Genomic DNA, 21,424 nt, shown 5'->3' with positions numbered 1-21,424 from the left:
CTTATTTGTTACCCCAGTTGCATGTTGAAATACAGCCTTCTGTGGATGAGTGCAGAAATGCAAGCAAATCTTATAAGACTTGATTTGATCAGCCAGAAGATTTTATTTCATTTTTGAGCTTTTTATGGCTTAAACGAACCACAGTTTCAAGTTGAGAAGTTGTTTACACTTTCAGTGCAAACAATTCCATTTGGAATTTCAGATTTTTTTTAGAACTGGGACAGTGTCACAGCAAGATTGCTTTTATCCAGGAATGACATAGTTCATGCTGTTGTCACAAAAGCCCATTAGTTCTGTTGGTAAACTCATGCTTGTTTAAAGGAAGAGAAGCTGTTGAGTGATGAGACATCACTGAAAGAAATATGTGTGTCCCCATCCCCAAAGTCTGTCTTTGGAAGCAAATAAAAACTCGTTTCCAGAGAACATTCCTCCCATGTAACAGGTGTTCTCCAAGCCAAGCTCGTGCAGACAGACTTAATGGAGAACATGGGAAAGCCTGAAGGGTCTGAAGGGAAAAAAAGACTTGAACAGAAGCTTAAACAAAGCTCTAGCAAGAGATTCTCTGCTGTAAATTCAGCAAATTGGTTTAGAACATATGTTCATGGTGGTTGGCTTGTAGCTGTGAGCATCATTACAGATGGAACCTGCAACTGTTCAGTAAATCAGCAGACACAAACTCCACGGAGCTTTCTGATGCAGCCTCTTGGCTGTTGTACTGTCCCTGCCTTGATAATTCAAACCCAGCTATTTCTACAAGAATTTTCCATGAACACTTTAGAAGCAGAAGGTCTTTTCCCACCCTCATAAATTGAGGTTGATAACATTTCTGTCTCTTCTTTTCTAAGGTTTGTGCAAAGGAGTTTAAGGAGTTCGTGGAGAGGCTGAAAGAGAAATTCAGTTCGACCCCGGGGAATCCCAAACTGGAGATTCCTGACACTTTGCAGGAACTGTTTTCCAGGTATTTTAGTTATGGTGCTTTTGATCAGCACGTGGGCTGAGGCAGTGAGAGGGGACAGCAAGTCAGAGCAGCCCCTTCTCCACTGGGCAGGATTTACACCCTCTGGTACTTGTACTCTTAATGTCAAAAAGAGTTTTAGTAAATACAGCTAGCAGTGCTTCTTTCAAATCCACACTTTCTGAATACATATAACTGATTTTGAGTTATTTGCACAAGCCATTCCCATTTTGCTGAAGAAGACCTTTAAACCAGAAATTCACAGTATCAGATTTTCCTAAATTGTCAAATCCTCAACGTTTCTGTTAGAGATGGTGCTACTCAGGTGTAACTTTTCAATGCAATAGAAGACTTCCCCTTAAGCATCTTCCAGATTAACTGGCCCCATTTTATATCACAATTTGTAGCTGGTTGCTCAGCTGAATCACCTCAGCACTGCTCAAACTGTTGATAAAGAAGGGCACTCAGGCTTGTACAGCATCCTGCAGCTCCAGATTGTTAAACTTTTTCGTGATAAATAACACTTGAAGAGCAGTGTGGAAAATTTGTGTCTCAGACCATTTAATGATACCAAATTTAGCAGCTTTGTAAATTTTCTTATTTTGGGAAGAGCTGTACATTACAGCAGAAGTGCTGCTGACCGTAACTAGAAGTCCAAAACCTCAATAAAATCCTTACAGTGCCTGACTGTCTCCTGTCCATGAGTTGTATCTTCTTGTCAACAGATATTTTAGTGGAGATCGATCTGGACACTTCTTTTAATGTGTGACCCTTGTGCTGAGGCTGCTGGAGCACAGTCCCTGTGCTGTTTCAGCACTTGCCTCGTTAGCAGTTGTGCTCATCAGCCTCTGGCCTTCGGGGCTGATGCACAATCACAGAATGTTGCTCTTGTTTCAGTGTTTTCCTTTCCCTTCCCTCATCCAGATTTCGGGTGTTGGCAATCGGAGAAGACCCAAGTCAAGGCACAAAAGAGGATAATCTGAGCAGGTGAGTAGCAGCAGCACCATTATCCCCATTAGGACTCCAAGGCCATGTCTCACATCTGTGAGAGTCATATAAATAGTCTCCTAATTCATTAGTTTTTCATCTGTTGTAGTGTATAAATTTATTAATAAAACAATACTTCACAAGGCTGTGGGGGCATAGATTTGGTGGATAAAATGGCAGCAGTGATGACCTCAAAATGGTGGTCTGTTATCATTAGGACAACTGTATGTGGGTGCTGTATTTGAAGAGAAGGAGATGTTAATAAGGAGAACTTTGTTTTTTGTCAGATTATTTGGACTGATCCAAAATTCAGGGAGGAAGATCAGGGAAAATGTAACAGATTACATGAGTGATCCTCAGCTGTAGAATCTGATGCCTTTATGCATCTATTTCAGAAGCAAGTGATTGAGTTTGTGTATTTTTGTTAGTTTATTGGTACTCATGGTCAAAAATCACCATGAATAAACTTTTTTCTCTTCTATTTTTTTTTTCTTTCAGTGTTTATGATATTCATTTTCTAGTGCTACAGAATCTGATTCAGAGCACGTTGGCACTTTCAGACAGACAGATGGAATCTTGTCAGTCATTTCAGGTACAGTGTCTGGACCAAACTTTACTGCTCAGAGAGTCAGAATTGTTTAGGCTGGGAAAGAGCATCGAGTCCAACCATTAGCCCAGCACTGCCAAGGCCACCACGAAACTGTGTCCCCAGGTGCCACATCTACATGTGGTCATACAACCCTGAAGTTTCTCCTCCCTCCCTTGATAAATTCCTTTCTCAAATGAGAGAAAAGAAACCCAGAAACTGAGATTTATGTCTGTTCTGTGAGGAGTGTTCTTGTCTGCTTTTAGGAAATTATATATTCTGGACAGATTTTCAATATGTTGTTTTCTCTCTGAGGATGAGATTAAAGATGTGAGGTTGAAGTAATTCCCAAGAACCGTGTGAAATAAACTCCACATCCCTTCCACTGGGTCAAACTGTATCATGATTTAGTGCCCACTTGAGCAGTTGAAATGATCTGGAGGAGATATCACAGAGACAGTCCTAATACCCAGCTAACACTGGTGTTGGGGAGCCTTTCCTTCAGGGTTGAGGACCATAAAAATGCATCATCTATCAGTTAGGTCTTAAATAAGGTCAGCAGTTCAAAGGGAGTTTTAACTCTCAGCAGCAGGCAAGACTGGAGGCAAGAGTGGAGCCTAGAAAGCCAAGCTCACAGAAGCCTGTGTTCCTGGTGAAATGAAGGGAGGAATCCACCAAAATGTGTTGCAGAGGGAGCATTTTTCACATCTATAATTCTAGCAGGAGCCTGATCCCATTTTGAATATCAAGTGTTCTATAGTATTTAGTTAATTTAATTGGCATTTACCGTGGAAAGTCTGGAAGCCCATAAAAGGAACAGAACAGCAGTTAAGTGAATTTATATGTATCATTTACATCCTGGCTTGTAGGCTTCATATCCATTTAGTTAATGTGAACCTCAAGTAGGTTGAGTGTAACAGAGCTAAAACTGCCTTTTACACTGAACAGGGGGGTGTTTTTTGCAGACATTCCGGCTGTACCAGGAGTACCAGGATGACATCCTGGTGAAGGCTTTCCTGGAGTACCAGAAGAGGAGTTTGGTGAATCGCCGGCGGGTGAACCACACGCTGGGGCCCAAGAAGAACCGGGCCCTGCCCTTCGCGCCCATGTCCTACCAGCTGTCCCAGAGCTACTACAGGTGGGTGTCACAGGGGGCACTGCTGGGGTTTGAGCAGGGAAAGGGTCTGCCAGGCTGGGTATGGTCTGTGCTGGGCCTGGAGATCAGAATACACATCACGTGTCCAGGGCAAAGAGCCCGACCTTCCGCTGGGGCTGGAAGGGGAGGGTAACGCCGTGTGTGTTGGTCCTTGCTGGGTGTGAGGGAAGAGAGCCCAGTGTGCTGGGCAGGACTTTACAAAGACACGTGGAGAGGAAATGAGATGCAGCAGCACAGTTCTAGATGTGATGGAAGGATTTCTTTAGCACTCTCGTGAAGCAGGAGATGACATCTTTGCTTTCTGTTACCTGACTTTTACATGGTGCATAAATACCTACTGTTCTGGAACTAGTCCAAGGACTGTGAAAGCAGGTGTAGAAGGTACTTGGTCACCAGCTCTGACATGGAACTTCAGCTGTGTGGCTGCTCTGTGCTACCATGGGTCTAAAATTCATACTAAATTCATGCTCAGTAAGAACAGCTTGTGGAAGATTTGTGCTTCTTTGTGTTTTTGTCCAGGGTTTTCACGTGGCGCTTCCCCAGCAGCATTTGTACAGAGTCCTTCCAGTTCCTCGAGAAGCTCAAGGACGCTGAAAAATCAGACCAGCCAGATAACTTCTCATTTAAAGATCAGGAAAACACACCATCAGAGGGCATGGTGGCATTTCCCATGGATGGACCCGGTGGCCAGTGTGTGGCAATGCTTTCCCTGTTCTCCCTGGGACTTGTGACTGTGAATGTGAGAATCCCAGAGCAGATCATTGTGGTGGACAGCACCATGGTGGAAAATGAAGTGATAAAAAGGTAAATGCTGTTATTTCTGTTAGTAAACACAGTTTGGGGATAACTTGAATGAAATTGGATAGGCATTAGCATTTCCTGCACTGCACTGGGGCATGTTTTACTGTGATACTGGTTCAGATGTTATTTCTGAGGGAGCATTCTGAAGATTTAATGGCACTTCACTTACTGCCTGTCATTATAGCCCTGGACTGCATTTGTCTTCACATGTGACATTTAAATTGCTCAGCACTTCAGTGCCATCAGAGCTGATGTGGAAAGGGGAGCACTGGGTGCTGCACGAGCATTTTCAACATCATCCCTTGTCATTTCAAAGGCTGAGAAGGGTTATAACAAGGTTTCAGCTTTACCAGTGAAACCTCTCACCACAATATTGCTTTTGTGTATTGTCTCCTCTTTGATTTAATTTTTCTGTAAGCTTGCAGTAATGGCACACCACTGAAACTGAAACTCTCCCCAGGCAGCCTGATCCTGTGAGCCCTTACCCTCACAGTCAATATGTGTTTCATCCTTTCAATCATTATATGTTTTCTTAAGAGTGCAACTAAAATCTCTTGCTTTAACCTGCTGCTTCCTGTTGTATATATACATGAAAAATACTTTGTTCTCTTTAGAGCAGCTTAATACCCATTTGAAGATTGTTATTGCAGTCTTTTTCCCATAACATTCTGTTCTTTAAAAGAAGCAGCCTCTACTTGTGTTTTTGGTACATTATTAAGTTTTTATTAAGTTTTCCATGTCTCTGTCTTTCTCATTTATTTTCTTCTGCACTGAACTGCGATGTCAGAAAAGAAATGCCATGCTCTTGCTGGCAGGTCTGTGCCAATTCCATCATGTCAGATAGGTGAAACTCCTGCTTATGCATCCCAGGATGCTGAATGGCCATGGGCTTGCCAAAAAAAAACCCAGCCAAACCTCCCCAGTGCAGTGGGGAGCTTAAGATTCTTGTGAGTCACTCTACCAAGCTTCTTTTCCTTTACCTGCTTAATTGTTTCCTCTTAGTGTGGAGGCACAAATGCACAGTACTATTATATAAATAACAGCCATTTGTCATAGGAAATTGCTCCCTGCTCTTTTCCAGGCTGTTTCTCCAGTTTGCTGGAGATGTTCTGAATGCAAATCCCATCTTCTCATAGACTTGCAATGTCTCCAGTTGGGTGATCCTGTGCAAACTGAATAAGGTCTTTGACCACCCAGGTCATTTGCAAAAATACACTGAGCCCTGGACTGACCCCTTTACTCACTATTTTTCCTAATGATGTGTTCCCTGCTGGTTTAAAATATTTTTTAAAAGAAGGCCTGACTCATCTTAGAAAAGGTTGTAAGGAACCTTTGGTTGTCTCCTGCTTAGAACAGAGGTAACTTCAGAGTTACATCAGGTTGTTCAGAGCCTTCAGCTTTAACCATTGTGGCTCTTGTCTTGTCCTGGAAAGAAATAATGTTGGTTTGACTAAGTTTACTTCTGGGAAATTTATCCTGGCTGCTACTACTATTCTTTTTTTACTCTGAGGCTGTCTGCAGCTTGGTTTTTGGTGGAGGTTTTTTTATTTTTTTTTTAAAGTAACTGAAGTCTTTGGTCTGTAATTCTTTCTCTTCCTTTTCCTCCTTAAAAATAAACACTGTCTGCCTGACACTGCAGCATCCTCACGGTCTCAGTGTCCAACAGATGCTCCCTCATGATGAAGTGTCTGCTGAACCACAGAGGTTCTGCTGAACCAAACTGCTGAAAGCCTCCAAGTAAAAAAAGAGTAGTGGTTGCAGCCAGGATAAACTTCCCAGAAATAAACTTGGTCAAACCAACACTGTTTCCTTCTTTCCAGGACAAGACAAGAGCCACAGTGGTTAAAGCTGAAGGCTCTGACCAACCTGTTATAACTCTGATATTGCCTTTGTTTTAATCAAGAGGTTCAGCACTTTAAGCTGAGATATTTTGGGTTCATTTCAATATAATTGCAAAATATGGAAGAGTTTCCTCTTCCAGGGACTTCTGGTGTATTTTCTTTTCTGTAGTTGCTCGTTCTCAGTGCTTTAAATCAGCCTGCTGTGGACATGCTGTCCGTGACTAAAGACTGGAGTGCAGAATCACTGTGTTCTTGCTCTGCTCAGTACAGTGAGTCACTATTACGGAAAAAAAAAAAGCCAACAAACAAATAAAACCCCCTGTGTTTGCTGTAGTTTGGGCAAAGAAGGGCTGGAGGAGGATGATGAGGACGATGATGACCTGGATGACAGCGCTGGAGGCAAGCGGAGGATAGAAGTGAAAGCTCGTCAAGCTTCTCACACCAATTACCTGCTAATGAGAGGCTACTACGCCCCTGGCATTGTGAGCATGAGAAACCTGAGCCCCAGTGACAACATCGTGGTCAACTCCTGCCAGGTGAAGGTCAGGCTGAGGTGTTCCCCTGTCCCAGGGAGACTCAGCTCTCCAGGTTAGTTCCTGTTTGTCCCATCTTGCATAGAGGTTCCTCCCCTGCTGAGGAACTGATTTAAACAAAGCCCCTTCATAGGAACATTCTGTTTTCATCACACGTGCAGTCTGTGATGCTTTCTCTCCTGATTTAAACAGATGGGCAGCTTAAAGGCACCTCTTGTTGGTAACAAGTCCTTGCCTGTGTTTCATGTTGTGTTAAACTGTTAATGCAAAGAGGAAGTCTGTCCTCTGCTCTGTCACCCCTTCTCCAGGAGGTTTTTCAGTCCCTTCTGCAACTTGAAATACCATATTATGTCACACCCAGGCTTTCTCTTCTGTAAATACAAAACATTTCAGAGCTCCTTGAAAGGAAATTCTCATTTACTTGTCTCATGCAAGTACCTGAAATAGTGGTGTCCAATATCCGGCCTCTTACCTCAGTAATTTAAACATTTTTATAATATTTAGAGCTTGAATGTTTGCAGTTCATCAGCACTGCCCCTTCTTAAAGAGCATCTTGCTTTCAGCTGTAATGCAAATGTATCCAGAACCTTCAGCTTTTCAGCTGAAGGGTCTGGTGCTGTCCCTGTCCTGTTGCTATTGCTGTTGTGGCAGAAGTAAAACAGAAATCCTTCCTCATCTCTCAGCTGCCACTCATGCCCTCCAGGTCTGCTGAGCTGCCTGCTCATTACAGCTGATCTCATTGCTCCTTGGCTGTCAGGGAAGTGCAGCTGCCACGAGTGTCCCACGAGGCACAGTGTGGAGCAGCCTGCGGATCAAAGGGAGGGGAGCAGGAGGAGCAGTGCCAGAGCTGCCCCCTCATCATCAGGGACTGGGAGAAGGGGTTATGTGGGTTCAGCTTCTGAATACTCTGTACAGGGGGGGCAGTTCTGGGCAGTGATGGACCTGTCACCAAACAAGGAGATGCTCTGTGGGACTAATTGTGCCAAGGCATTGTCAAGTGCTAGTTAAACCACATCTGGCCAACAGATCTGCCACAGATGTTCTTATTAATGGCATTTCCTTTCCCCTAGAATTTTGCACTTGACCTTCTTCAAGAAAAAATGTGATGATTCCCTCATTAACTTAGAGCTAAGCTGACCCAGTGTTAGAGAGAACACCAGTAAGTCTGCACTGCCTTCCAGCCATCCTTCACTTTGATAGGAGGATAAATCTTTGTAAACCCGCTTGATCTTCTTCTACAGGTCTTTTCAGACACAGACATGTAAGGCAGAAAGAAAAAAGGAAACTGTGGAGCAATGAAGATGTAAAACAGAGCTCTGTTTTTAATTGGAGTACTCCAGAGCACCTCTGATCCCTTTGTCTTTCTGCAGTGTGTTGCACAGTAACAATGATTTCACAGCTTACACTCCCGTGTTTTCTTTGCCCTGCAGTTCCTTCTCTGCTGGATAACATGGCCGTGGGGATCTCCTGCCTCCCTGAAAACTTCACCAGGCTGATAAAAATCCAAAAAGAAGATTATGAGGTTGATAAGTTCCTCCAGGAGTGCACAGAACGTTGTGGTTACAGCCCTGGAGATGCAGAGGCTGTTCTGGAGATCCGTGGGGCCATAGAGGCAACTTCCCACTTTGGGATTTGCAAAGCTGAGCTGAGGAAACGTTTCTGCAGCTATGAAGAGGTGGAAGCTACAAGAACCAGGAGCTTGGAGCAGTACATTCAGGTGGTTTTACAGCCAGCTGCTTTCCATACATTGATGTCTGCGTGTTTAGTATTCCCCTTGCACAGGACAAGCTTCCAGGCTGTCGGAAGCAACTGTAAATTGAACAAAGCTGTTTATGTTGGGCAGGAGATCACATCCCATACCTGATAGCAATCTTGCCTCAAAGTCAGGAAGGCCAAAAATTAAAGCAGCACTTAATCAAAGGTAGGAATGAGCTGATTCAGAAACCTAAAGTGCCAGCATCCACCTTTGGAAGCAAAATACTCTTTCCCAGTTATATTTTTAACTGAATTCAAACTGGAGAAAAATGTCTTGTGCTGTAATCTCAGGAAAGTTTAAGGGGTAAAACATCTTTTCAGCTTTTTGCTCCTTCCTTGCTGCCAAAGATGGCAATTCCATAATACTTGGTTCAACCAACATTTTCCTGTGAAAGCTTCTGAGATAATTTGTTGTGGGGTTTTTTTGTTTGTTTGTTTGTTTTTTACAGGACCTTATTGAAATGCAGCAGGTTTTAGAAGTAGGAGGCCACAGTGTAAGACTGGTTGCAGTGGTGTTTGCCAAGCCATGGCTGTTGCATTCAGTGTGTCTGAAGGACAGACCAGAAGATGCTGATCAGCAAGGGGCAGACAGTGCCCTCCCAGATGTGCCCCAGGAGTGCCCAGCAGAGCCAGGGAAGGGACAGGAGTGTCTGGCAGAGGAGGAGCAGCTGGGAAAAGACACACAGCCTGTCAGTGATGAAGAACCCCCGAGGAAGAGACGTAAGACTGAAAATGATGTCCTTGAGGAGGACAGTCAGCTCTGCCAGGGTTCACAGGGCAGCCTGGAGAGTGCAGAGGGAAGGGACTTCGATGCAGGTGCCACTGATCCTGTCACAGCAAAGGAAGCTGTAACTGGGGGTGGAGAAGCAGGTTCCCTGGGAGTGCAGGCAGAACACCCAGCTGAACTCCCAGAGCCTGCTCCAGAGGCTGTGGATGTGGACACTCACGAGGAACAAGATCAACCTTGTTCTGAGGACAAAGAATTTGAAGTGCAGAACGATGAGCTCAGCACTGAGCACAACAAAGAGATCCCCAAGCCTGAACAATCAGCCAGTGAGCAGGATGATGACCTTTCCTACTTGCAGGAGAACCCAGGAGTCTCCAAAGGTATGTGGAGCACTCTGCATCCAAGATGTAGAGGCTAGCTCACCAGCAGCTGATCCCAAATGGATAGTGCTATTTTATAAGCAAATCCTAGATTCTTTATGAAGCTATACCAGGGAGAGGTTGTCCTTTCTCACAGACAAATTGGTGTAACACTAATTTCTGGAAGGTCTTGGAGGTTTCAAATACATCAGAGATTCCTTCAAAGAATCCTTCCTGTTCCTTTTGCTGAAACGGTCACAACTATTCCAAAAATACGTTTTCCTTAGAAACTTGTTTCCATGTCTTGCTCTTCTTCAAAAATGTGTTTGGATCTGAAGTTTTTCATGTCTGGCTTCAGTCCAAAGGCCAGACATCTCTAAGCCTGGAAAGCACAGCACTGCTGGTGTGCCTATAGCTGGAATGTCCATGGCTGAAAGTCCTGAAATCCTTAAACCAGGAAGCAGCACACGCCAGGGAGATTAACAGCCTCGTTTGTAACCCAATTGGACTCCATTTTCTTTTCCTTTTTACTGCCAGTTTTCTTTTCTAATAGCCAGTAGTTCTTGCCAAGCTTTACATTAAGTAGTTTGTGGGGGATTTTATTTTGGTTTTGTTTCTATGGGCTCTGATTTCAGGCTGAATCACTGCCCGACTGCTCGTGTGGGATCCTGCCAAGCTCTGCCAGTACCCACGTTCAGAGGCAGCTGTGAATCAGTGCAGGCTGATCCCTGACATCTTAGAGCTTGGAATTGTTTAACTGGAGCCTTCCTGCAGGAAATAGATACTGTCTAAACAGCAGAGACCTCAGCAGTTCTTAAATGAAACTACCACAGTATTCTTCTGGATTTAACTTCCTTCACTTGTCTGTAGCACAGGAGAGAAAAAGTAGTAGTTCTGTTATCAAACATAGAGTTCTTACTGGCCAGTGAAGGGTTTACATGTGCTTAAGGCAAAGCTGTTCCCCTCTGGGTATGGTAGGAATACCTCTGTTAAGTAATTGTCTAATTAAAGCCCATGACATAATGTAATGGGAGTAGCAGAGACAACCTTTGCTTTGAAACTGAGCCCTGCCGGAATCCTGAGTTTGCATTCTCATGTCTGCAGCTACTTGAGCTCCTGCTCAGCTTCCATGTGATTCCCAGGAATTTGGGTTAACCAGACCCACGGGGGAGCTCTCAGGCTGAGACCCTGCACAGCTCCCTGTGCCACTCAGCTCTCTCAGCCCATGCAGTCACCTGGGTCCAGCCATGTCATCAGACTTGTAGGAATAAAGCTTCTTGCTGGGATTTGGGAAGGGAACCACAAAAGGTGTGCTTGAGTAGAGAGATGTGGTTGTGGCAGGAGGTGTGGGAGGAGGGTGCTGCAGGCAGGTCAGGGGCAGCTCAGAGCTCCCCACAACTGAGCATAGTTTGCTCGGGTGGTTTCCTAACAAGCTGTTGCACTTTACAGCTTGGCCACCTTTTACTCTTTTTTCCACTAGATAAGGAGTTGGAGTTAATTAGAAAATATGTGTCCTTTTCTTTGCAGGCAGCTCCATGACAGATGCCCCCCAGGCAGCCAGGGACCGGTGAGTAACAGGGCTGTCTGCAGAATAACTAAACACTTGGCACTCCCAAAATAATACTGGAAGCAGCTGATTTGGAAACCTGAGTTTTGTGCTCTGGTGGGCAGTGAGAATTGATGATGGAGAAACCCCAGGTCTTCCTCCCTTGTTCGTGTTACTCACACTCATATGCATGCTGGAAAAATTTCTCTGATACGTGTTTTTACTCCAAAAGCAACTGGCTCCAAATATCAGAGGGAAAAAAAATGATTTTACTTCATAAATAAGTCCAGTGCCAGAAAGCCTCAACTTTCAGTTGCCTAGGAAGGGCCTGGATGAACTGCAATATGAGAAATGGGAATCTCCATGCAGGGTCTGTCTTTTGACTCCACAATGCTACTGAAAATGAGGATTTTCTTTCACTATTAGAGATTGAAGCAGGTCTTGGATAACTTTTGGAGGATATTAGGGCCAATACCAAACAAAGCTTTCCTAGTCAGAGACTCAGGGTAACTGCTGGTTGTGTAATGGTGCTAAAAGTGGTGAACCCCTAGTGAAATCCTGCAGGTCTGGAGCTGTCTGGTGGATCAGCACCAGGCCCTGCTCAGAGCAGCCACAGGATTTACACCTGTGAGCAAACACTGCAGTTTGGAGTGCAGGATGGAGTGAGTCTCTGTAATGCAGAAATTCTGATGGGAGATCTAACTAGATGAACTCCTGACAGAGCTGAGCTTTAATTGTGTTCTGCAGGGCCTGTGAGGATGTCTGCTTCATTGGGAGACCGTGGAGGATCGTGGATGGGAACCTGAACAAGCCTGTGTGCAAGGGGATGATGGAGGCTGTGCTCTGTCACGTCATGACAAAGCCGGGCCTGACGGAGGCGACGCTGCTGCAGCATTACAGTGGGGTGCTGCAGCCCGTGGCTGTGCTGGAGATCCTGCAGGTACCTCAGCCACTCTGGGAGCTTTAATCCAGCTCAGCTTCCACACCAAGAGCCAGCAGATCCATTGCTGGGAGTCCCAGGAAAACAGGAGTATGAATGAACCATGAAAAACCACCTTCTCCCTTTGGTGTAAATCAACCAAAGCCAGAGCGAGTCAGTGTTCACAGTGAGGAAGGAGGGAAGCCTCCATCCTTGGAGTCACCCTGTTACTGAGTTCAAAATTTGAGCTTGCTTCTGAAATGGGTCTACAGGGAGTTGAAATTTTAGGTGGTTACTGACGAGTGGGGGCTTCTCACTGTGAAATACTAAGTGGCTGTTTAATGCAGTGCTAATCATAGGATCACAGAATGGTTTGGGTTGGAAGGGACATTAAAGATCATCTGGTTCCAACCCCCAACCACTGTAGATAATCCCAGTGTTCCTAATGTTTTTCCTTATGTACCTTCTAGATGGGCAGTCTTTGAAGTAGGAACCAGACTGAGATGTGTCTGTGCTGTGTGTAAATGAGACCTTCTGTCCTGACACACCTGCCTGAAGGCCCACATCCTTAACTGTGAAACAGTACATGGCAGGAAAATTTTGAGTTTATCTTATGTATTTTTTTCCCATCATGAAGTTTGATTGCCACCACTGCTACTCTGGAAATTAAATCTTGACTTACATTTTTTTTTCCTATAAGAATTCAAAATCTTAAGTGCAGCAGTGACACTGCAGCCCTTCCTGTAAGCAAGACTTCCCCTGAGGGGCTCAAGGGAAGCCACTTTTGGTATAAATTGCCCAGCATTTCTGAGAACACCGTAGGTAGAGCAGCATTCAGGGCATTTTTTTTTTCCCCACTGCAACTGCCCACACTAAAATATGTGAATTTTTCCACAGGGTCTGGAAACTCTGGGTTGTGTCAGACGATTCTACCTGAAAAAGCCATCCCCAGTGTCACTCTTCTCTCAGCCAGTTGTGGAAGAACAACTCAACAATCCCAAACTGAGTGAAACCCCAACGATCTACTACGAGCCCACGATAGACTGTACCCTCAGGCTGGGGAGAGTGTTCCCCTCTGAAGTGAACTGGAATAAGTGGGTGCAGATTATCCCTGTATAGGAGGTAAAGCTGAGTCATATCAAATTGGCTTAGCCTGTAGGAGGGAGCATTAATGCAGATGAAACGCTGCAATTTTTGCTCCATCGTGTTTTTATTAAGTTATTTATCCTTTTTACTTCTGAATGTATTTAAACTGAGAATAAAGTCTGATGTTAAGACAGAAGTAATGTGTGATCCTGCTTGAAGTATATTATCTTTTCACCAATAACTGCTTGCAGGGTGTATAGTTTGTGGTTCCTGATTTAACTTAGGGCGTTTCCACAGGTCACAGCAAAGGTCCCATTTTGGATTTTTCCTCTCTGTAACACAGAGAGCACAGTTTTGCATAGAGAAACTGTAAGGTTATAGATGAACACCTAGTAATTATGGATATTACATCTTGAAGGCTTTTAAAACCCTTCCAGTAAGGATTCCATTCTGTTCAAAGTAGTTGAAAGACTCAGGGTCTCTAAGAACAATGTAGTTCATTGCACTACATAGTATGCAAACAGCTCGTTTTGCTGCTAGACTCCCTAGCTCTGAATACTGAAGCTGTGTTTCCACATTCACAATTCTGCCTTTATAGGTGTTGAATTTTATTTCAACAGACAGTATTAAGTTTTATATTTCCTTTGTTACTTCAAAATCCCTCTGCCATTTTTCTTATACGATCGGTAAAAAAATCTGTAACGCAAGAGAGGAAACGCTTCACCTTTGCTTTGCCTTCTGTGCCGTGGCACAGCAGCTGGCTCAGTGCTGGGGTTTCATCACCACCCTTCAGCTTATTCACCTTCAGGCCCGCCTGCATTCCCAGCACTGGTTCCTTGGTGTGCAGGGCACGAGTCTCACGCTGTGTGCTCTCACCCCTGAGTGTGTGAGCTGAGGGCCTGCCCGGGGCCGCCGCACAGGCAAAACACCCTCTTGGAGCCTGTTGTTCCCAGCTGTGCCCGCGGCTCGGAGCAGGGTTAAAGCAACCACGCAGCAGACGGTTCGTCGCACCCAGTGCCAGGTTTATTGCAGCGGCGGGACCCCCGCGCCCCATCCCCGCAGCCCCCTCAGTCCCGCCAGCGGTGCCCGCACTGCGGGTTGCAGCACTTGTAGAACGTGGTCATGGGCTCGTCGGCCGAGCGCGTCTGGATCTGCATGAAGTAGGCGCGGGGGTGCTCGCACTTGGGGCACGGCTCTGCGGGACAGAGAGAGCGCCCGTGAGGGCAGGGCAGGGCGGACCCGACCCCGCCCGGCCCCTCCTCGGCCCCCCGGCCCGGCCCTGACCTGCCGTGGAGTCCACGTTCTCCCAGGCCGCGGCGCCGCCCAGCACATCGTCCACCTCCTTCAGCCGCGGGTACTTCCTGCTGGTCACCTGCGGGACCGGGAGCGGCTCAGCGGGGACCGCGAACCCCCCGCCCCGGGTCACCCCCCCTGGCCCCCCGGTACCTTCCTGGTGACATTGCGCACGTAGGGGCAGGTGGTGCAGGCGAAGCGGTGGCAGCGCGGCCCCTCCTCGGCCACCAGCACGTTCCCGCAGGCCGGGCAGAAGAGCAGCATCGCGGGTTCCGCCGCGCCCCCCGCCCCTTCCGGCGATGGCGGCGGCGGAGGAGCCGGCGGAGGAGCTGGCCCAGGAGCTGGCCCAGGAGCTGACCCAGGAGCTGGCCCAGGAGCTGACCCAGGAGCTGGCCCACGCCGAGGTGCTGGAGCTGTTCCAGGCGGCGCTGGCGCGGCTGGTGCAGGACCCGCTGCTCTGCGACCTCCCGCCGCAGGTGGGGCCGGGCCGGGCCGGGGGCGCGGGGCGGGCGGGGCGCGGGCTCACGAACCCCCCGGGCCCCCGCAGGGGACGGCGGAGGAGATCGGCTCGCAGGTGGCCCTGGAGTACGGGCAGGCCATGACCGTGCGGGTCTGCAAGGCGGACGGCGAGACCGTGCGTGAGTGCGGGGCCGCGGGGCGGGCGGGGCTGCGGGGCGGGCACGGCGCGGGCTCTGAGCGGGCTCTGAGCGGGCTCTGAGCGGCCGTGCCCCCGCAGCCGTGGTGGTGGTGCAGAACGCCTCGGTGCTGGAGCTGAAGAAGGCGCTGCGGAGGCACTTCCAGCTGCGGCAGGCGCGGCAGGGCGGTGTCCAGCACCTCAGCTGGTGAGCGGGGCCGGGAGCGGGGTCTGGAGCGCGTCCCAACCCTGTCCCGCTCTCCCGTGGCTCCCCCTGAGTGTTTTTCCCCCAGGAAGTACATATGGAGGACGTACCACTTGACCTACGCTGGAGAGAAGCTGGCGGATGACAGAAAGAAGCTGCGAGAGTGAGTTCTGGGTGTGTTCTGGGGGGCTGAGAGGCCCCGTGGGTGCCCTGCAGCATCCCCACAGGCGGGGCTGAGGCTGTGCCCTGGCTCAGGGGGGTCCTGCGCTGGGAGGTGGGACAGGCAGACTGAGAGGCTCCCTGCAGGACAGGATGGCCTTGGGGGGGTTCCTCAGCCATCACCATCCTGTGCTGTGCTTATCCAGTTCAGACCACCCCAGGCACTGGGACTCACAGCTCTTGATCATCCCTCCCAAACTCCTGCACAATAGGTGACACTCAGCCTTGCAGAGCTGCTGATTTGGAACAAAGGAGGAGGGAATAAGAACTGGCACAGGTTGCCCAGGGAGGTAGTGGATGCCCCAGCCCTGGCAGTGTTCAAAGCCAGGTGGGACAAGGCCTTGAGGAAGCTGGTCTAGTGGGAGGTGTCCCTGCACGTGGCCCAGGGGGGTTGGGACAAGATGATCTTTAAAGTCCATTCCAACCCCTTAACATCCACGGAGAATGCCAAGGAAAGAGCAAACTAAGGATATGTGTGTTGATCTTTGGACCTGCTCAGCCACCTCTCAGAGACAATCTGCTAACAACACTGGCAGGTGACTCCCACATTTCCATGCCCATTCTTGGGAATGAGGAGGGATGAAGCACTTTCAAGCATTCTGCTGTTCCATACAGCAGTGCTGGGTGTACCAGCCTGTGTGCAGATCAGTGAGAAAAGGTGGTCTGAAGTATTACAAATTTAGCAAGACAGCAAAGCTGACCTTGGAAGACCAAGCAATGGGTGACAGATGTGGCATTTAAGGGGTGGTTGGAGGTAAAGGAAGATGATCAGATCCTTCAGGGCTGGCAGCATGGGAGAATTTTACTGTGTCCTGTGATCATAGGAGTCCATCTGCCCCTGGGAAAGAGGAGACTATAGAATTTCAAAGGTCGTTTTTCCTGGGAAACTGGCATATAACAGCATAACTCTCTGTTCAGGTATGGCATCAGAAACAGGGATGAGGTCAGCTTCATAAAGAAGCTTCGGAAGTGACCTGTTGGGTAAGTCCTCTATGTTCTTCATCTTTTTCCCTGGGCCATGGTGTTCAGGCTCAGAGCAGCTGCTGTTGCAGAGCGTTCCTGCATGAGGCTGTGGCCTGTTTCCATATCCTGGTGGTGGTGTTTGTGCTCCTCTCAGGGTAGGGAGTGATAATTCAGCTGTTTTGGGTAGCACACACACTGGGAGCAGCAGCGGGGATGTCTCAGTGCTGGCAGTGGCGTCTCTAACTCTGCTTTGTTTAGACTCTGAATCTGCTCTCACAGTGTCTTGAGATTCATTAAACATGTTACTTTGCTGGGATTGCTTCTAGGACACTGCTTTCTTTTAGGCTTCTTAAATGTCTGGGAATCTCTGTCAGGAGCGTGGCTGGATGCTGATGAATCCCTGGGAGGAGGAATGTGTCTGTATGACAGATGATGGTCATCACCAGGGCACTCAGGTCCTTCTGAGAGTCTCAGACTGTAATCCCTGAGTTCCTGCTCTCCCAGCCTGCTCCTCCCACTCCTGTGCCACCCTGAGCACCTGCAGCCAACAGAAATGTCCCTCTGGTGCACCCAGGCAAATGCAACGAGCAAACACAGCGTGTTTGTTGCTGTGCCACAGTGGATGTGTATCGAGCCCTTCTTCTCAATTACTGCAAGCTGTGAGGAATTAGGAAAGGGACCTCAGCTTACATAGCCTGTAGTTTTTGACTCCCAGTTTATCCATTTCCTGGTTTATAGAAACTTGAGTTCAGCTGATTCACTGTTCTCAGGAGACAGGACACATTGCTGGGCAACTTTTGGTCATAATATTTCTGTGCAGCTTATGCCTCTAAGAACACTTCCAGCACAGGAAGCATTAGCAGCCACATGTATGTACCTGTTTGTAACTCATGCAGACGTAATACTGCTATTTTTAGAAAGCTGTGCATGCAAACACAAGATGTGGCCAAGATTCTCAAGCTTAGTGAGTTTAAAATTATGTCTCTAAAAACACGATCACGGGGCCAGAAGAGCAATGGGAAGAGCAGCTTGTGCAAACCTTTGGGTTTTTGTTTTGCTGCTCCAGGTAGCTCAGTTAGAAACTGTTGCTTTGTGACCACAGTAACCTTTTCTTCTTCTTCCAACATTTGCAGCATCCACATATGTGCCCTCCGAGCAGCCACCTGTGGCACTGGCTGATCCCTCCTGGACAGTCAGGGCAGTGTGGTGGTAAGAGCCCAGCATGCAGCAACCATTTTCACTGCCAAATATTTTCTTTCCTTAACAGAGAGAGAGAGCAGACAAACCAGCCCTACCAAGACCAGACTGTGGATTCAGCACTTTCCTGGAGAAGAAGGTTTAACACTCCGAAGAGGAGCGAACTCCGTTGACTGGACATTCTCACGTGTTTTTTGTGGTTGTTGTTTGTATGTGGAATGCAATTCCAGGGATTAAAGAGACCCTCTAGTTTTCTGAAGCTTTTCAGGCCCTTATTTCCAGCTGCAGATCTGCATCTGGCTGGTTTTGGTGCTCAAAGGGGATTGATTCTCCTGGGACATGGAACAGTGTAAGTGAGATTAAGTAATAAACGTAGGCACAGACTATGCAGAACAATTAACAGTAGCTAAAACGCTACCTCACTGTTTAATCACCACCTTAGCAGTAGTAAACAACTCTGGTTAAAAATGTAGTATTGAAACTAGTGTAATAAAAATAATGGCAGCAGAAAAGGTTCAATACAATTGAACAAGGCACAAACGTTCTGTTTTCAGAGTCTTCTGAGATAAGGCAAAACATGCCTGCCAAGTGCTAAGGAGACAGTTTAAATTAACCACGGGCAGGGTTAGAAGTGTCACTGGATTAGAGGCTTTGTCCCCATGGAACTAGCACAGCAAGTGCAAAGACAGTCCATCTCCAGGGCCTGCTCGAGAGGCCAGTCTTTGCCTTTCAGTGGAGCTGCGCGTCCAGGTCGTATTTCTCGCAGAATTTGTCTGTGAATGGTATACAAGTGAGGAACTCGCACCACTCGCACTTGATGGGGTAGAAATAGAACAGAATCACGAGTCCTGAGAAGAGTGCAATGAAGATGAGCTGGAAAACTATAATTTGGCACCGTTTCCTATATAAATCAAACTTCCCAAAGCTAATGTAGGGCAGGAAGGCAAAGGAGAGGAAGAATCCGCTGATAAATCCTGAAATGTGAGCGAAATTATCAATCCAAGGCAGGAGGCCAAAGGCAAAAAGAAAGAGCACCACAGCCAGCAGCTTGAAGAAAGCCCTCCATGGGCGTGCCAGGATTTGCCAACTCTGGAAGAGCTCCACAAAGAGACAGGCCAGAATCCCAAACTGGGATCCTGCAGGGCCAACCTGCAGAAGAAGAGCATTACAGATAAGGTCAGGCTCGTGCTGTCTCCCTGGCCTCTACAGCCAGCCCCAGGCATCAGTTACTTGTTACTCAACTCCTTGTTCAGTGTTTCTTGGGGAAGAGACACCACAGCCTTCAACTTCATCCCTGTAATGGGGTGCAAGGAGTAAAGGGGCCTGGTTGGATTTAGGGCCAAGGTGTGAGGCCAGCAATCCCCAGAACAGACTTTGTATTTAAGGAGGGCAGATCTGGTTTAAGTTGTCAGAGAAGAGAAGCCCTTGAAGGCAATCCCCTGGCTCCCCCCACCCACCATGCACTGTTCCTTATGGAAGGACCTGGAAGATGGTCCTGCCATGCAGTCTTCTGTGGGCAAGCTGAGCTCTGCCCTTTGCCCCTCTCATGCCACTCTCACATGGAGGGTCTCTGGCACCAGCTACAGCGCTCGATTCCCAGCCTGCCCGAGGCCTCTCCTACCCCATGGCTGGCAACTCCCCATTTGTTATGGGGCAGCTTTCTTCCTGCAGCCAGCCCAGGCCAGTGACTGGGAAAGCCCAGGGTGCTCTGGGGGATGTTGCTGCTGATAGTGTAGTGCCATCTTCTACCTCCCCATGTGCCAAGGCTGCGCTGCAGGGATGAGCCAGCTCTGGCATCTCTGCCTCTGCCCCAGAGACACAGCCACGGAGAGGAGGGTTGTGTTCAGGGCAAGTTACCAGGACCCTGGTCTGCAGGAGACCCACCTCTGCTCTGTAGGGTAGAAATATTGCACTGGCAAGGTTCCCAGTGATGCCACTGAGAAGGTAGATGATAGAGATGCGGTGCCATCCTGCCAGCTTCTCCAGGTCCCGCAGGATCGTCATTTGGAAACAGACTGAAACCAGACAGTGCAGGATCCTGCCAAGTGCAGAGTATAGGAGCTGAAGCAGCAGCCACTGAAGTCACCCCTGTGCTCGTGTTCTGTCCCCAGCCTTGCTGAGAGCTCCTGCTCTGGCCTTGCCCACGCCACTAATCCCTCCCAGCAAACACAGGGTGGTAAACCTTGGCAGGGGCCACAGCTCAGCACCCCCGAGTCCCCTGGGCAGGGACAGCCAGAACAACTCAGCAACCCCAGGGCTGAGGGTTCCCCCACCCAGACAGGGGAAGTTTTACCCCTCTGCTTACCCAGCATGGAGGAAAAGCGAGAGCCAGAGGCGGTAGAACTGGTCGGGGACTTCTGGGTTTAGGAAAGGGAGGAGCCCACAGACGTCATCCATGCAGTGCACCTAGGGCAGGAACAGGGATGTCAGGGGCCCTTCACCAAGGCCAGGGCAGAGCCTGCAGGTATCTGTGGCAGAGGGGCTCCTGCTTCTCTGCTGAACCAAGTCCCAACACCAAGTGACACGTGACCCACCCCTTCCCTGTGGCAGCTTTATGCTCATTCTCCACCCCAGCACACACAACTAAGGCATCTGCTCGCTCACGGAGCAGACAGGTGCCTACACACTGGTCCTGTGCTGGGCTCCCCCAGCTGCCAGCCCAAGTCCTGAACTGGCCTCCAAAGAGTGACAGTTGCAGCCAGCTCTGCCACTCCAGTCTGGATCAGCAGCTTCCCACAGGCTCAGGGTGGGACAGGACACAGGCCTGCCACCCACACTGCAGCACTGTCACCCCTCAGACCTTGCCAAGCTGCAAAGGGGAACTGGAGGGAGAAGGGCAGCCATACAACCCCCCAGCCCCACACTCACCTGAGAGCAGAGCGTTGCCTCCTCGTGGAAATAGCCCCGCATAAATTCACAATACTCCCGGGAGGTTATTTCACACCTGCAGGAGGCACAAGTCACACGTGGAAGGGACAATGGATCACTCCTGTGCCCTTCTCAGGCTGCCCATTCCCCCTTGTCTCATCCCATCTGTGAGAACTGATGCCTTCAGCTGCTGTAGTGTCTCAACAGAGGCACAAATACATTCCCATTTAGCCCAGTGCCACTCTCCACTCACCCCTCCTGCTTCTCTCCCACAGGGATCCCTGCCTCACCTCCACAGACCAGCACACAGAGGCTCCAAAACAGGTGCCAAAGCTGAGCTATTTACAGATGAGAACCACCACAGTCTGGGGAAGCTGTCTCAGGCTGGGGGAGTCTTGTGCCTCTGCAGCTGCCAGAGTGGAAAGGGGGCCTAGGCCAGGAGCATCCTGGTTATGACCTTCAGGGACAGAGAAACTCCTTGGGACAGCACTGATTTTTCTCCCCAGGAGGGAAAGCCAGGCCCAAGCACTAGGTAACTACTCAAGCTCAGGAGCAGCTGAGGAAGAACAGCATCTTCCTCTTTTGCAAACCCAGAGCCCGTCGTTTCCTGGCATGTCCTTTGAGTGCTTGTGGACTGCAGGTTGGGGCCAATGTAGCTGGACATTCCCAGGGAAAAATGCAGAACTCCTCAGCAGAATTATTTAATCCCTTATGATCCAAGTCCCTCCAAACTGCAGGACCAGTTGAGTGAGATACCCTGCTGCACCAACGACTCATGCTGGCTGTTATCTCCT

The 21,424-nt window shown here is 48.5% G+C and overlaps 4 protein-coding genes across 11 annotated transcripts in view; 2 read left to right on the top strand and 2 right to left on the bottom strand.

The window, feature by feature from the left end:
* Positions 1-13,712, top strand: part of GTF3C1 (general transcription factor IIIC subunit 1) — a 39,990-nt gene extending 26,278 nt beyond the window's left edge. For 2 of the 3 annotated variants that reach the window (XM_017808806.1, XM_017808805.1), the window contains exons 27-37: positions 846-958; positions 1,880-1,942; positions 2,441-2,534; positions 3,494-3,666; positions 4,204-4,488; positions 6,661-6,914; positions 8,290-8,576; positions 9,064-9,721; positions 11,228-11,267; positions 11,994-12,186; positions 13,063-13,712. In XM_017808806.1, coding sequence (XP_017664295.1) covers positions 846-958; positions 1,880-1,942; positions 2,441-2,534; positions 3,494-3,666; positions 4,204-4,488; positions 6,661-6,914; positions 8,290-8,576; positions 9,064-9,721; positions 11,228-11,267; positions 11,994-12,186; positions 13,063-13,284 — 2,382 coding nt within the window. In that variant the 3' untranslated portion in view covers positions 13,285-13,712. The remainder of the gene's footprint in view (positions 1-845; positions 959-1,879; positions 1,943-2,440; positions 2,535-3,493; positions 3,667-4,203; positions 4,489-6,660; positions 6,915-8,289; positions 8,577-9,063; positions 9,722-11,227; positions 11,268-11,993; positions 12,187-13,062) is intronic. The other variant, XM_017808807.1, reaches the window with a different exon arrangement.
* A 544-nt stretch (positions 13,713-14,256) lies between these two features.
* Positions 14,257-14,893, bottom strand: POLR3K (RNA polymerase III subunit K). Its single transcript, XM_017808828.1, has 3 exons — positions 14,698-14,893; positions 14,536-14,623; positions 14,257-14,446 (listed from the first exon to the last, which is right to left on the bottom strand). The coding sequence occupies exons 1-3, from the start codon at positions 14,806-14,808 to the stop codon at positions 14,319-14,321; spliced, it is 327 nt and encodes a 108-aa protein (XP_017664317.1). The 5' UTR covers positions 14,809-14,893; the 3' UTR covers positions 14,257-14,318.
* Positions 14,822-18,021, top strand: SNRNP25 (small nuclear ribonucleoprotein U11/U12 subunit 25). The gene is made up of 6 exons (XM_017808827.1): positions 14,822-15,020; positions 15,092-15,182; positions 15,281-15,386; positions 15,472-15,546; positions 16,521-16,583; positions 17,835-18,021. The coding sequence occupies exons 1-5, from the start codon at positions 14,844-14,846 to the stop codon at positions 16,573-16,575; spliced, it is 504 nt and encodes a 167-aa protein (XP_017664316.1). The 5' UTR covers positions 14,822-14,843; the 3' UTR covers positions 16,576-16,583; positions 17,835-18,021.
* Positions 18,022-18,153: 132 nt separating this feature from the next.
* Positions 18,154-21,424, bottom strand: part of RHBDF1 (rhomboid 5 homolog 1) — a 60,518-nt gene continuing 57,247 nt past the window's right edge. For all 6 annotated transcript variants that reach the window (XM_017808809.1, XM_017808811.1, XM_017808808.1 and 3 more), the window contains 4 exons: positions 20,631-20,706; positions 20,068-20,168; positions 19,647-19,800; positions 18,154-18,911 (listed from right to left, as the gene is read on the bottom strand). In XM_017808809.1, coding sequence (XP_017664298.1) covers positions 18,492-18,911; positions 19,647-19,800; positions 20,068-20,168; positions 20,631-20,706 — 751 coding nt within the window. In that variant the 3' untranslated portion in view covers positions 18,154-18,491. The remainder of the gene's footprint in view (positions 18,912-19,646; positions 19,801-20,067; positions 20,169-20,630; positions 20,707-21,424) is intronic.

This window comes from Lepidothrix coronata, unplaced genomic scaffold (genome assembly GCF_001604755.1).
Source record: "Lepidothrix coronata isolate B3197 unplaced genomic scaffold, Lepidothrix_coronata-1.0 Scaffold24, whole genome shotgun sequence".
Classification (NCBI taxonomy): domain Eukaryota; kingdom Metazoa; phylum Chordata; class Aves; order Passeriformes; family Pipridae; genus Lepidothrix; species Lepidothrix coronata.
This window is presented reverse-complemented; position numbering and strand designations above follow the sequence as displayed.

Bases quoted from the DNA above. Each gene is read 5' to 3' on its own strand.
- POLR3K (XM_017808828.1), bottom strand. From the start codon at position 14,808: ATGCTGCTCTTCTGCCCGGCCTGCGGGAACGTGCTGGTGGCCGAGGAG. The intron at 14,624-14,697 runs GTACCGGGGGGC...CCGGTCCCGCAG, and splicing joins TGCGCAATGTCACCAGGAAG to GTGACCAGCAGGAAGTACCC. The intron at 14,447-14,535 runs GTCAGGGCCGGG...TCTGTCCCGCAG, and splicing joins GAACGTGGACTCCACGGCAG to AGCCGTGCCCCAAGTGCGAG.
- SNRNP25 (XM_017808827.1), top strand. From the start codon at position 14,844: ATGGCGGCGGCGGAGGAGCCGGCGGAGGAGCTGGCCCAGGAGCTGGCC. The intron at 15,021-15,091 runs GTGGGGCCGGGC...GGGCCCCCGCAG, and splicing joins TCTGCGACCTCCCGCCGCAG to GGGACGGCGGAGGAGATCGG. The intron at 15,183-15,280 runs GTGAGTGCGGGG...GTGCCCCCGCAG, and splicing joins GGCGGACGGCGAGACCGTGC to CCGTGGTGGTGGTGCAGAAC.